Below are 10,941 nucleotides of genomic sequence, written 5' to 3' on the forward strand. Positions count from 1 at the left end.
ATTTGTGTTATGACAACGGAGCCTTTTTGGTTTAATGTGTTTGTGTTATGACAACGGAGCCTTTTGGTTTTAATGTGTTTGTGTATGACAACGGAGCCTTTTGGTTTTAATGGTATTTTCTGTTATGACAACGGAGCCTTTTTGTTTTAATGTGTTTGTGTTCTGACAACGGAGCCTTTTTGTTTTAATGTGTTTGTGTTATGACAACGGAGCCTTTTGGTGTTAATGTGTTTGTGTTATGACAACAGAGCCTTTTTGGTTCAATGTGTTTGTGCTATGACAACGGAGCCTTTTGGTTTTAATGTGTTTGTGCTATGACAACGGAGCCTTTTGGTTTTAATGTGTTTGTGCTATGACAACAGAGCCTTTTTGGTGTAATGTGTTTGTGTTATGACAACGGAGCCTTTTAGCTTAATGTGTTTGTGTTATGACAACGGAGCCTTTTGGTTTTATTGTGTTTGTGTTCTGACAACGGAGCCTTTTGGTTTTAATGTGTTGTGTGTATTTAGACAACGGAGCCTTTTGGTTTTAATGTGTTTGTGCTATGACGACGGAGCCTTTTGGTTTTATGTGTTTGTGTTATGACATCGGAGCTTTTTGGTTTTAATGTGTTTGTGTTCTGACAACGGAGCCTTTTTGGTTTTAATGTGTTTGTGTGTATTTAGACAACGGAGCCTTTTGGTTTTAATGTGTTTGTGCTATGACGACGGAGCCTTTGGTTTTAATGTGTTTGTGTTATGACATCGGAGCTTTTTGGTTTTAATGTGTTTGTGTTATGACAACAGAGCCTTTTTGGTTTAATGTGTTTGTGGTTATGGACAACGGAGCCTTTTTGGTTTAATGTGTTTGTGTTAGGACAACGGGAGCCTTTTTGGTTTAATGTGTTTGTGTTCTGACAACGGAGCGTTTTGGTTTAATGTGTTTGTGTTCTGACAACGCAACCTTTTTGGTTTTAATGTGTTTGTGTTATGACAACAGAGCCTTTTTGGTTTAATGTGTTTGTGTTATGACAACGGAGCCTTTTTGGTTTAATGTGTTTGTGTTATGACAACGAGCCTTTTGGTTTAATGTGTTTGTGTTCTGACAACGCAACCTTTTTGGTTTAATGTGTTTGTGTTTGAACAACGAAGCCCTTTTTAATGTGTTTGGGTGTGTTTAGGACACGGAGCCTTTTGGGTTTAATGTGTTTGTGTTATGACAACAGAGCCTTTTTGGTTTGATGTATTTGTGTTATGACAACGGAGCCTTTTTGGTTTAATGTGTTTGTGTTATGACAACGGAGCTTTGGTTTTAATGTGTTTGTGTTATGACAAACGGAGCCTTTTGGTTTTAATGTGTTTCTGTTATGACAACGGAGCCTTTTGTTTTAATGTGTTTTGTGCTATGACAACAGAGCCTTTTTGGTGTTAATGTGTTTGTGTTATGACAACGGAGCCTTTTAGCTTTAATAGTGTTTTGTGTTATGACCAACGGAGCCTTTTGATTTTGATGTGTTTGTGTTATGACAACGGAGAGTTTTGGTTTTAATGTGTTATGACAACGGAGCCTTTTTGGTGTTAATGTGTTTGTGTTTGACAACAGAGCCTTTTTGGTTCATGTGTTTGTGCTATGACAACGGAGCCTTTTGGTTTTAATGTGTTTGTGCTATGACAACGGAGCCTTTTGGTTTTAATGTGTTTGTGCTAGGACAACAGAGCCTTTTGGTGTTAATGTGTTTTGTGTTATGACAACGGAGCCTTTTAGCTTTAATGTGTTTAGCTTAATGTGTTATGACAACGGAGCCTTTTTGGTGTTAATGTGTTTGTGTTATGACAACAGAGCTTTTTGGTTCAATGTTTTGTGCTATGACAACGGAGCCTTTTGGTTTTAATGTGTTTGTGCTAGACAACGGAGCCTTTTGGTTTTTAATGTGTTTGTGCTATGACAACAGAGCCTTTTTGGTGTTAATGTGTTTGTGTTATGACAACGGAGCCTTTTAGCTTTAATGTGTTTGTGTTATGACAACGGTGCCTTTTGATTTTGATGTGTTTGTGTTATGACAACGGAGAGTTTTGGTTTTAATGTGTTTGTGTTCTGACAACGGAGCCTTTTTGGTTTAAATGTGTTTGTGCTATGACAACGGAGAGCCTTTTCGTTTTAATGTGTTTGTGTTATGACAACGGAGCCTTTTGGTTTAATGTGTTTGTGTTCTGACAACGCAGCCTTTTTGTTTTAATGTGTTTGTGTTATGACAACAGAGCCTTTTTGGTTTAATGTGTTTGTGTTATGACAACGCAGCCTTTTTGTTTTAATGTGTTTGTGTTCTGACAACGGAGCCTTTTGGTTTAATGTGTTTGTGTTCTGACAACAGAGCCTTTTTGGTTTAATGTGTTTGTGTTATGACAACAGGGCCTTTTTGGTTTAATGTGTTTGTGTTATGACAACGGAGCCTTTTTGGTTTAATGTGCTTGTGTTCTGACAACGGAGCCTTTTTGGTTTAATGTGTTTGTGTTCTGACAACAGAGCCTTTTTGGTTTAATGTGTTTGTGTTATGACAACGGAGCCTTTTTGGTTTAATGTGTTTGTGTTATGACAACGGAGCCTTTTTGGTTTAATGTGTTTGTGTTATGACAACGGAGCCTTTTTGGTTTAATGTGTTTGTGTTCTGACAACGGAGCCTTTTGGTTTAATGTGTTTGTGTTCTGACAACGCAACCTTTTTGGTTTAATGTGTTTGTGTTCTGACAACGCAGCCTTTTTGTTTTAATGTGTTTGTGTTATGACAACGGAGCCTTTTTGGTTTAATGTGTTTGTGTTCTGACAACGCAGCCTTTTTGTTTTAATGTGTTTGTGTTGTGACAACGGAGCCTTTTTGGTTTAATGTGTTTGTGTTCTGACAACGGAGCCTTTTGGTTTAATGTGTTTGTGTTATGACAACAGAGCCTTTTTGGTTTAATGTGTTTGTGTTATGACAACGGAGCCTTTTTGGTTTAATGTGTTTGTGTTATGACAACGGAGCCTTTTTGGTTTAATGTGTTTGTGTTCTGACAACGGAGCCTTTTTGGTTTAATGTGTTTGTGTTATGACAACAGAGCCTTATTGGTTTAATGTGTTTGTGTTATGACAACGCAGCCTTTTTGGTTTAATGTGTTTGTGTTATGACAACGGAGCCTTTTTGGTTTTAATGTGTTTGTGTTCTGACAACGGAGCCTTTTGGTTTAATGTGTTTGTGTTCTGACAACGCAACCTTTTTGGTTTAATGTGTTTGTGTTATGACAACAGAGCCTTTTGGTTTTAATGTGTTTGTGTTATGACAACGGAGCCTTTTGGTTTTAATGTGTTTGTGTTCTGACAACGGAGCCTTTTTGGTTTTAATGTGTTTGTGTTATGACAACGGAGCCTTTTAGCTTTAATGTGTTTGTGTTCTGACAACAGAGCCGTTTGGTTTAATGTATTTGTGTTATGACAACAGAGCCTTTTTGTTTTAATGTGTTTGTGCTATGACAATGGAGCCTTTTGGTTTAATGTGTTTGTGTTATGACAACGGAGCCTTTTGGTGTTAATGTGTTTGTGTTATGACAACAGAGCCTTTTGGTTTTAATGTGTTTGTGTTATGACAACGGAGTCTTTTGGTTTTAATGTGTTTGTGTTATGACAACGGAGCTTTTTGGTTTAAATGTGTTTGTGTTATGACAACGGAGCCTTTTGGTTTTAATGTGTTTGTGTGTATTTAGACAACGGAGCCTTTTGGTTTAATGTGTTTGTGTTATGACAACGGAGCATTTTGGTTTTAATGTGTTTGTGTTCTGACAACGGAACCTTTTGGTTTTAATGTGTTTGTGTTATGACAACAGAGCCTTTTGGATAATTCTACATCAAATCTGATATATTACATTTAACATCACTGTATTTTTTTAAGCAAGGTCTACATTTGCCATGGTACTTGGGAGCGTTGAGTTGCTATTGTTTAAGCATTTACATGAAAAGTTAGAAGAAAACCCTACAGAGGTAAACTGACAAGATGCCAAGTTTCAGATAATATGTGTGACCATTAGTCAACAATCACACTGTCGTCACTGCTCTGGTTTTATATGTGATGTAGTTTTTGTTATTTTACTTTATCCAAATCCAGTTTTTTAAAATAATACAAGACGTACAAGCAATCGTGATGTATAGGAGGGGAGGGGCGGGGGAGGCAGGTACATGCCAAAATATATTATACTTGATATGATTATATCAACAATATATGCTTATAAATGCCTTAAATGTGTGCTCATTTCATTAAGGTGGCCATTCACTGGAACGGTTTTCTATCGATAGCACCTATCAGGAGCTTTGACGTGTCGTCTGCCGGAACGCTGCTCTTACCTGTCAGGGTCTTTGACGTGTCGTCTGCCGGAACGCTGTTCTTACCTATCAGGAGCTTTGACGTGTCGTCTGCCGGAACGCTGTTCTTACCTGTCAGGGGCTTAACTGACGTGACGTTTCTTCGGAACGCTGTTCTTCCCTGTCAGGGGCTTAACTGAGGTGACGTTTCTTCGGAACGCTGTTCTTCCCTTCTATTTGGAGAGTTGTGCCCAACGAAATGACAAGGAGCCGATTATTCCCAAACTTTGAGCTTTGAAAAAGGGATTCAACATTGGTTTGGGAGGGGCACGAAGACAAATTTCAAGAAATGGCGAGCTACATGCTATCAACAATCAAAAGGTAATTGGCTTTACATTAATATGCATGTTCTTGGGAAGTGAATTTGTTTAGCCTTTTACGCAGTGTTAAACTCGTTAATTGAAGATTGAACTTGTTTTCCACCAATATGATGAGCAAATCTGTGCGTCACATGGACGTGGGATGGTTCACCAGTAACTTGCCATGAATCGGAGGTTTATGCCGTGCACTTGGGATTCCACCATCCATAAAAAAATACGGCATCGTGTGTAAGTGAAAAAAATTTTAGTGTGGCATGAAACAACCATCAAATAAGTAAATACATCTCCACCCCTGCATTTTGTGATGTCGACCAATACGGGTTCCAAATCGGCCAATACGATTTTCAACTCCACCAATACATCTCGGCCAATACGGCTTCCAGCTCGGCCAAAACGGTTTTCAACTCGGTCAATACGACTTTCAACTCGACCAATACAACTCTATCAATACGGCTTTTAGGTCGGCCAATACGGCTTTTATGTCAGCCAATACGGCTTTGAACTCAGCCAATACGGCTTTGAACTCGGACAAAAAGGGCTTTCAATGCGACAAATACATCTCGGCTAATAACGGCTTTCAACTCACCCAATCCGGCTTTTAACACGGCCAATACAACTCGGCCAATACAGCCTTAATTGCTCTGGGTTTCTGTAAAACCCGGTCGTATTGACTGTATTCAGGCATTGGAATCCATAGCCAAATAATAAAATAGGGCGCATAATCACATGTATAAGCATATAGGTTCATTTCTGTGGGCTTTATATAGAAAGAGCTGCAAATTACGCAATAGTATGCCATTAGCAATTACAATGAGCGTTTACTTTTCTCCAACCTACGAGACCGGCCCGGATAGCACAGTTGGTAGAGCGTCCGCTTCGGGACCGGTAGATCCAGGATCAATCCTTGATCGAGTCACACCTAAGACTTTAAAAGAGGAAGTTGTAACTTCCTCGCTTGGCGTTCAGCATGAAGGGGATAGTGCAACGACTAGTTGACCCGTATTAGTATAATGGCTCGGGCGGGGCGGCTTACTTGCCTTCGGTAAGTCGTCTCAGTGAAGCAGCACTAAATAAAAGAGCGGTGGAAATCTGTCCTGCAACAAGGGGGCACATTATACGTACATGCACCCTAATGATTCCTTCGTCGTCATATGACTGAAAAATTGTTGAGTACGACGTTAAACCCCAAGCACTCACTCACTCCTCCAACCTACACTATCAGTTTATCAACAAAGGATCAAGGATTCAAAATATTATATGTAACTTTACATATTTAGTTTCGTCGTCTTGATTAAAACATTAAGAAGGCATACATTTGACAAACTGTAAATACATGTACTATTTTCTCCGCTATTAGCATGGAGCTGTAAAATTTAGCTTTACTCGTGGGCCCTATGCAGGATGGCGTACGTGAGTTTCGTCCCTTGTGTCAGCAGGTACGCGTTGGTCTGCTATTTACATGCCTGTGCAGCCTTTAATTGCCATGCACCTGCCACTGCATAGGTGTAACTTTCACCCAGTTTGCTCGCCGTGCCTCACAGTTTGACACGTGAGCTGTTTCTGACGGTGTGTGGTCACTTGCCACATTACACAAGATGAGCCGCGATGTGGGACGGGGAGTATTGTTACCATACACTAGCCAAAGGTGGGTGCAAATGTATAGGCTAGTGGAAAGACAGATTTTGTCTTTTCTTTGTGTATGAATAAATAATTTATAGGCCTGAATGCCTATACGCTACGCATCGGATCACTTAGTCTTCATACATGTTTCTGACCCTTTAAGTCTTTGTGTTCAGCTTATATCTGTTTAGTCAATATCCAGGACCCCCCACACAGTATGGCGAGTAATTAAGGACATACATGCATTGCTCAACAATTAAGTCGTCATTTGCCGGTACAAATAACCTGGTAGGACTACATATGCGTACACCCTTCAGTGACACATCTAAAATGCGTGTATGAACATATCTCCAGTACCATGGTGCATTTCATGTAGGCCTACCACATATATGGTGAAATAGCGGCTACCGGTATATATTTTGTCTAGCGTGTTGTAGCTCTAATATACATTGCATTATACAATTAAGCTAGGAAAGCAATTTAGTCAAAAGACATGGTAGCGTATATAGGTCTATAGACTTGTCTATAAGGGTACATCATGGCCATTTAATTGCGGGCATTAAAACTGGCTTACAAAAAGCTTTGTATTGTCATTAACTATGAAGATCAACACTGTTTAGTCTGCGAGAAGCAAATCTTTACATAAAACATTCATCACAAACAAAGAGCACTGACGTGTTGGTGAGTTTATTGCGCATGATCTATCGGACGACACGCAATGGTGACATTCTATCTCCCAACACGCACGTGTCTTGTCTCTCAAGAGATGTCAATATGGTAACCAATGGCAACGCGTACACAAAAATATCGACGTCACCAAACTCCACGTGCAAATGTGAAAAGACACTGGGTCGAAAATTGATTTTCGGATCGATTTTGACGGTAGTCTTTTCACTGACATTGCCTGATTTTGGGGCGGATAGATGTCGACTTGTCATAACTGTCTCTGGAAGCATTGAGATTGCAATTAGCAGAGATTCCTTCCTTTTGTGCGCGTTTTGTGTGCACTTGACTATAAATCGACATGACGCTTGCTCGCGACATTTTGTCTTGAAAATATGACAGCCCAGCAGTCCCTCTCTGTCTCCGTGCATTCATTGTGTCTGTAAACTGTTAGGAGACAAAATGGATGGGCTGCCGTGGTCAGATCGGACTGTTTCAGCTGGGTATCGTGCTCCAGGTTCTAATTCTTTTCGATCATTTCGTCCCCGCAGTGCTTACCACGACAACTGCATCCCTAAGCACAAGAAAGAACAACAACAACAGATTAACACACAAGACAACAAAAACTACACCAACGGTGATTACAGCAATTGCGATGAGGTGACAACCAACAAAATCTGGAAGCAGAGTGTAGAGTCGGAGAAAAGATGTATCAAAAGCTGGTAAGTCCGCTTTTCACGTGTTCATTTGTTTAAATATATATATATATATATATTTGGACAAACTTGAATGAACACCTACGCCAGACCTGCATAAAGTATTCACGTGTACATGGCACCAGAACTGATGCCATTTCTTTTGGGGATGGGGGTATTTCTTTTTAAAATTACTTTCTTAAGCCTTTAATAAAAATTAATTTTTTTTCCTGAAGAAGGGGGAGAATTGATATTACAGGAAAGTTATTCTAGAGATTGTTAGCATAGTAAAGAATTTCTTTTTTAAGACCTGATGCAGGTTACAATCTAATTACAAGTTAATTGATACAGATTTACATACACATTTACTTTATTGTAACATGTGCAACCTGTAAATGGAAAAAAGTGTAAAAAATTAATCTTCTTTCATAATGTTAATTTTAGTCAAATAAAATAATATTCCTGTTTGAGTTAGTGGGTATAGGTATATGGTTACCCACTTTTTCCAGCTTGACAATCAGTATTAGCAGATACCAGGCTGTGGTCAGTGAGGCAGCGCCGAAAACGGTTAAAATTGATATTACATGGCTTGTCATGCTTGCTAAGTACATGTAGTTTCTGTCAAAAGATACGGAAGTGATCGAATGCATGGTCAGTCTCCAAACATGTGCGTTTTAATCCATTCCTACCTTGAATGCAGTATAACATGTAGCTAGGACTGTCACAGTAATCAATGTAAACTCTCAGAATTCACTACATGTATTTGACAGGGAGGAGAATTGGGGATTTTTGGCAGAGTTTGATCCAAAGGTAAGGTTAACATGAAAATATAACATATTGCATGTAGTTAATTATCAGAATAGACCTCCTCTGGTTTACCTCCCTTCATACACAAACAGCTCCTATGATATAATGCAAGACTAGGTTTTGAGGCGCGAAACTATGAGATCACACTGAAGTATGTAGTATATAAGTTATTCCACAATAGTGAGATTCTAGCCAACAGGATGTGGAAAAACATGACATGGAGAGATGCAGAAATGTTGAGAAATCTTAAATGAAGTCAAAGTTTTTCAGCTTAAGCTGGTTTGTTTTACTTATACATGCATTTCAGTAGAGGACTTTAGATTTCCCCCGAATAGTGAAAGAAGAAAAAATCTCGCCTTTGGGTGGGCTGTCCAAATCAGTTTACAAAATTAAAAGCCTGTATCGTTTTTGATACAGGTATATGATACGCAACAAATCTGTTTATTTTTTATCTTGTTTCTCAAAAAAAAAAACAGGGACGGCCCAAAACACCTCAGGAATTACCTGAGAAAGCCTCCATCTATTCAGAAGGACCAGTGCCAAATACGAATGCTGGCAATTACGGAGGGCGACTGAACACAGATGTGGCCAATCAGATGCAAGCGTTGGAGTTCCGATTTTACAGTGAGAGGCGACGGCGGAAGATTGGCGATGACCTCATTTGTTACTAGCTGTCGTAGCAGCTGGGTCTGTACCTGTGACTGAATGTGTACATATTCATTCTGAAATTATCACGTATCAGGATTTTCCGCGTTTTAGCTCAAGCTGTGAAATGGACAGTGTATAAGACATATGTAGCTAGATGACAGTTTTAGGCACATCCATGACTTACGTAGCCGTTTTGTAAGATATTGTAGATATGTACACGTGTAGGTTGTTGTCGTACAATGTCACTGTCAAACAAGTACTTCATACATTATGTGATATGTTAACATAGACGACAAAGTTACGGCAAGGCTTTCCAATTTGTTCAGAATATCCTAAGATATGAAACAAGCAGAAAGCAATTTTTTTTTTTTTTTGTTTAGGCAAGAAGTTTCCGTTTTGCAATTAGCTGGTGAGGAGAGCAATCAGTAGAAAGCTGTCAAGTGCTATGTTTGTCACTTGCACGTGTTAAGCGCAGTGGCAGTGTTAGAGGCTTACTGTAGTTATGTGAACAGTGTTAGAGGCTTACTATGGTTATATGAACAGTGTTAGAGGCTTACTGTAGTAATATGAACAGTGTTAGAGGCTTACTGTAGTTATATGAACAGTGTAACTTCTCCAGACAGACAAAATCAAGCGTCTGTTTTATGCAGGTTGCTTCGTACAGAAAAATATTACAAGCCAGTGAGAATACCAAAGTATTACTACCATGTGAATGAACACGAGTCAGGATTTTCTTCACACATGAAAGTGATATTAAAAAATGTAAAACAGATGTATTATTATAATTTTTATTTCATTATTCTTAGTACATGTACATTGAATATTGCTAGAATATATAGATTACAGTATTATTTACAGGTGTTATTGGATGTGTTTCTACCTATTTGATATATTCGGCTTGCTTTAAATGGCCTGCTGGGTTTCTTTAAGAGTCAGGCATGGAAATAATGCATGCTGGTTTGTCCACCTGTCCAAGACAGATAATTTTCCAGAGTGATGGGAAAAATCAAAACTTAGGTGTGTTATGCTGTGTTTCCATGGACATGCGATTGCGTTTTCGATTACTAATCCAATAGAATTACACCAATATAGGTATTTCCACACAGTCCATGCTATTGTTTAACGCGCGTGTTAATGCGTTCCATTTTTTTTTATGCATCAGACGAGAACTCATTGCTTGGGTAGACTGTGGGAGTACATGTGTTGTAGAGGTCATGGAAAATCTTTGGCAAATGCGTCAAATAATCATACAAGGTAATTGCTGCTCCGTGGAAACACAACATCAGAACTAAACATTTTTATATCACCAGTCTTGTGTTGGTTTTCATGTCATGTTTATCATGCTGTTTAGTCCACATGTACTTACAGATGTAATTATGTTTTTGAAGTTTGTGAAAGTGTTTGAGTCTATTTTACTTGTTCCTAATCTACAAACGTCCACAAACCAGTGATAATATCGTCTGATGTGCACAGGTGTACCCTAACACTTATATTCTTGTTCAATCTTATTGTAATAGTTTCTTATTTCCCCCAGGACATTGAAAATGTATTATTCCTTTGCTACCATGGTTGCTGTTCTTTGCTGTTCTCAAAACAGATAACTAGAGCTTGCTTAACAAGATGAGACTATTAAATTTGATACGGTCACTGTGAGTTCAAGTCCAGCTCATGCTGGCTTCCTCTCCGGCCGTAAGTGAGAAGGTCTGTCAGCAACCTGTGGATGGTCGTGGGTTTCCCCCGGGCTCTGCCCGGTTTCCACCCACCATAATGCTGGCTGCCATCGTGTAAGTGAAATATTCTTGAGTACGGTGTAAAACACCAATC

At 39.1% G+C, this 10,941-nt stretch overlaps 1 protein-coding gene across 3 annotated transcripts; it reads left to right on the top strand.

The window, feature by feature from the left end:
* The first annotated feature begins 4,279 nt into the window (after positions 1-4,279).
* On the top strand, positions 4,280-9,472 carry LOC135464158 (uncharacterized protein C2orf50-like). Of its 3 annotated transcripts, none has more exons than XM_064741658.1 (4): positions 4,280-4,685; positions 7,519-7,689; positions 8,433-8,472; positions 8,946-9,472. In XM_064741658.1, exons 1-4 carry the CDS (start codon positions 4,654-4,656, stop codon positions 9,138-9,140), a joined length of 438 nt encoding a protein of 145 aa, XP_064597728.1. In that variant the 5' UTR covers positions 4,280-4,653; the 3' UTR covers positions 9,141-9,472. The 3 variants fall into 3 exon arrangements, with proteins under 3 accessions (XP_064597728.1, XP_064597727.1, XP_064597725.1); XM_064741657.1 differs by lacking the exon at positions 4,280-4,685 and adding an exon at positions 6,191-6,329; XM_064741655.1 differs by lacking the exon at positions 4,280-4,685 and having other exon boundaries at positions 7,159-7,689.
* The last annotated feature ends 1,469 nt before the right edge of the window (positions 9,473-10,941 follow it).

This window comes from Liolophura sinensis, chromosome 3 (genome assembly GCF_032854445.1).
Source record: "Liolophura sinensis isolate JHLJ2023 chromosome 3, CUHK_Ljap_v2, whole genome shotgun sequence".
Classification (NCBI taxonomy): domain Eukaryota; kingdom Metazoa; phylum Mollusca; class Polyplacophora; order Chitonida; family Chitonidae; genus Liolophura; species Liolophura sinensis.

What these genes read in the sequence shown, in the direction of transcription:
- LOC135464158 (XM_064741655.1), top strand. Translation starts at nt 7,430, where the DNA reads ATGGATGGGCTGCCGTGGTCAGATCGGACTGTTTCAGCTGGGTATCGT. An exon ending in AAAAGATGTATCAAAAGCTG is followed by an intron (nt 7,690 to 8,432) that starts GTAAGTCCGCTT and finishes TGTATTTGACAG; the next exon opens with GGAGGAGAATTGGGGATTTT. An exon ending in TGGCAGAGTTTGATCCAAAG is followed by an intron (nt 8,473 to 8,945) that starts GTAAGGTTAACA and finishes AAAAAAAAACAG; the next exon opens with GGACGGCCCAAAACACCTCA.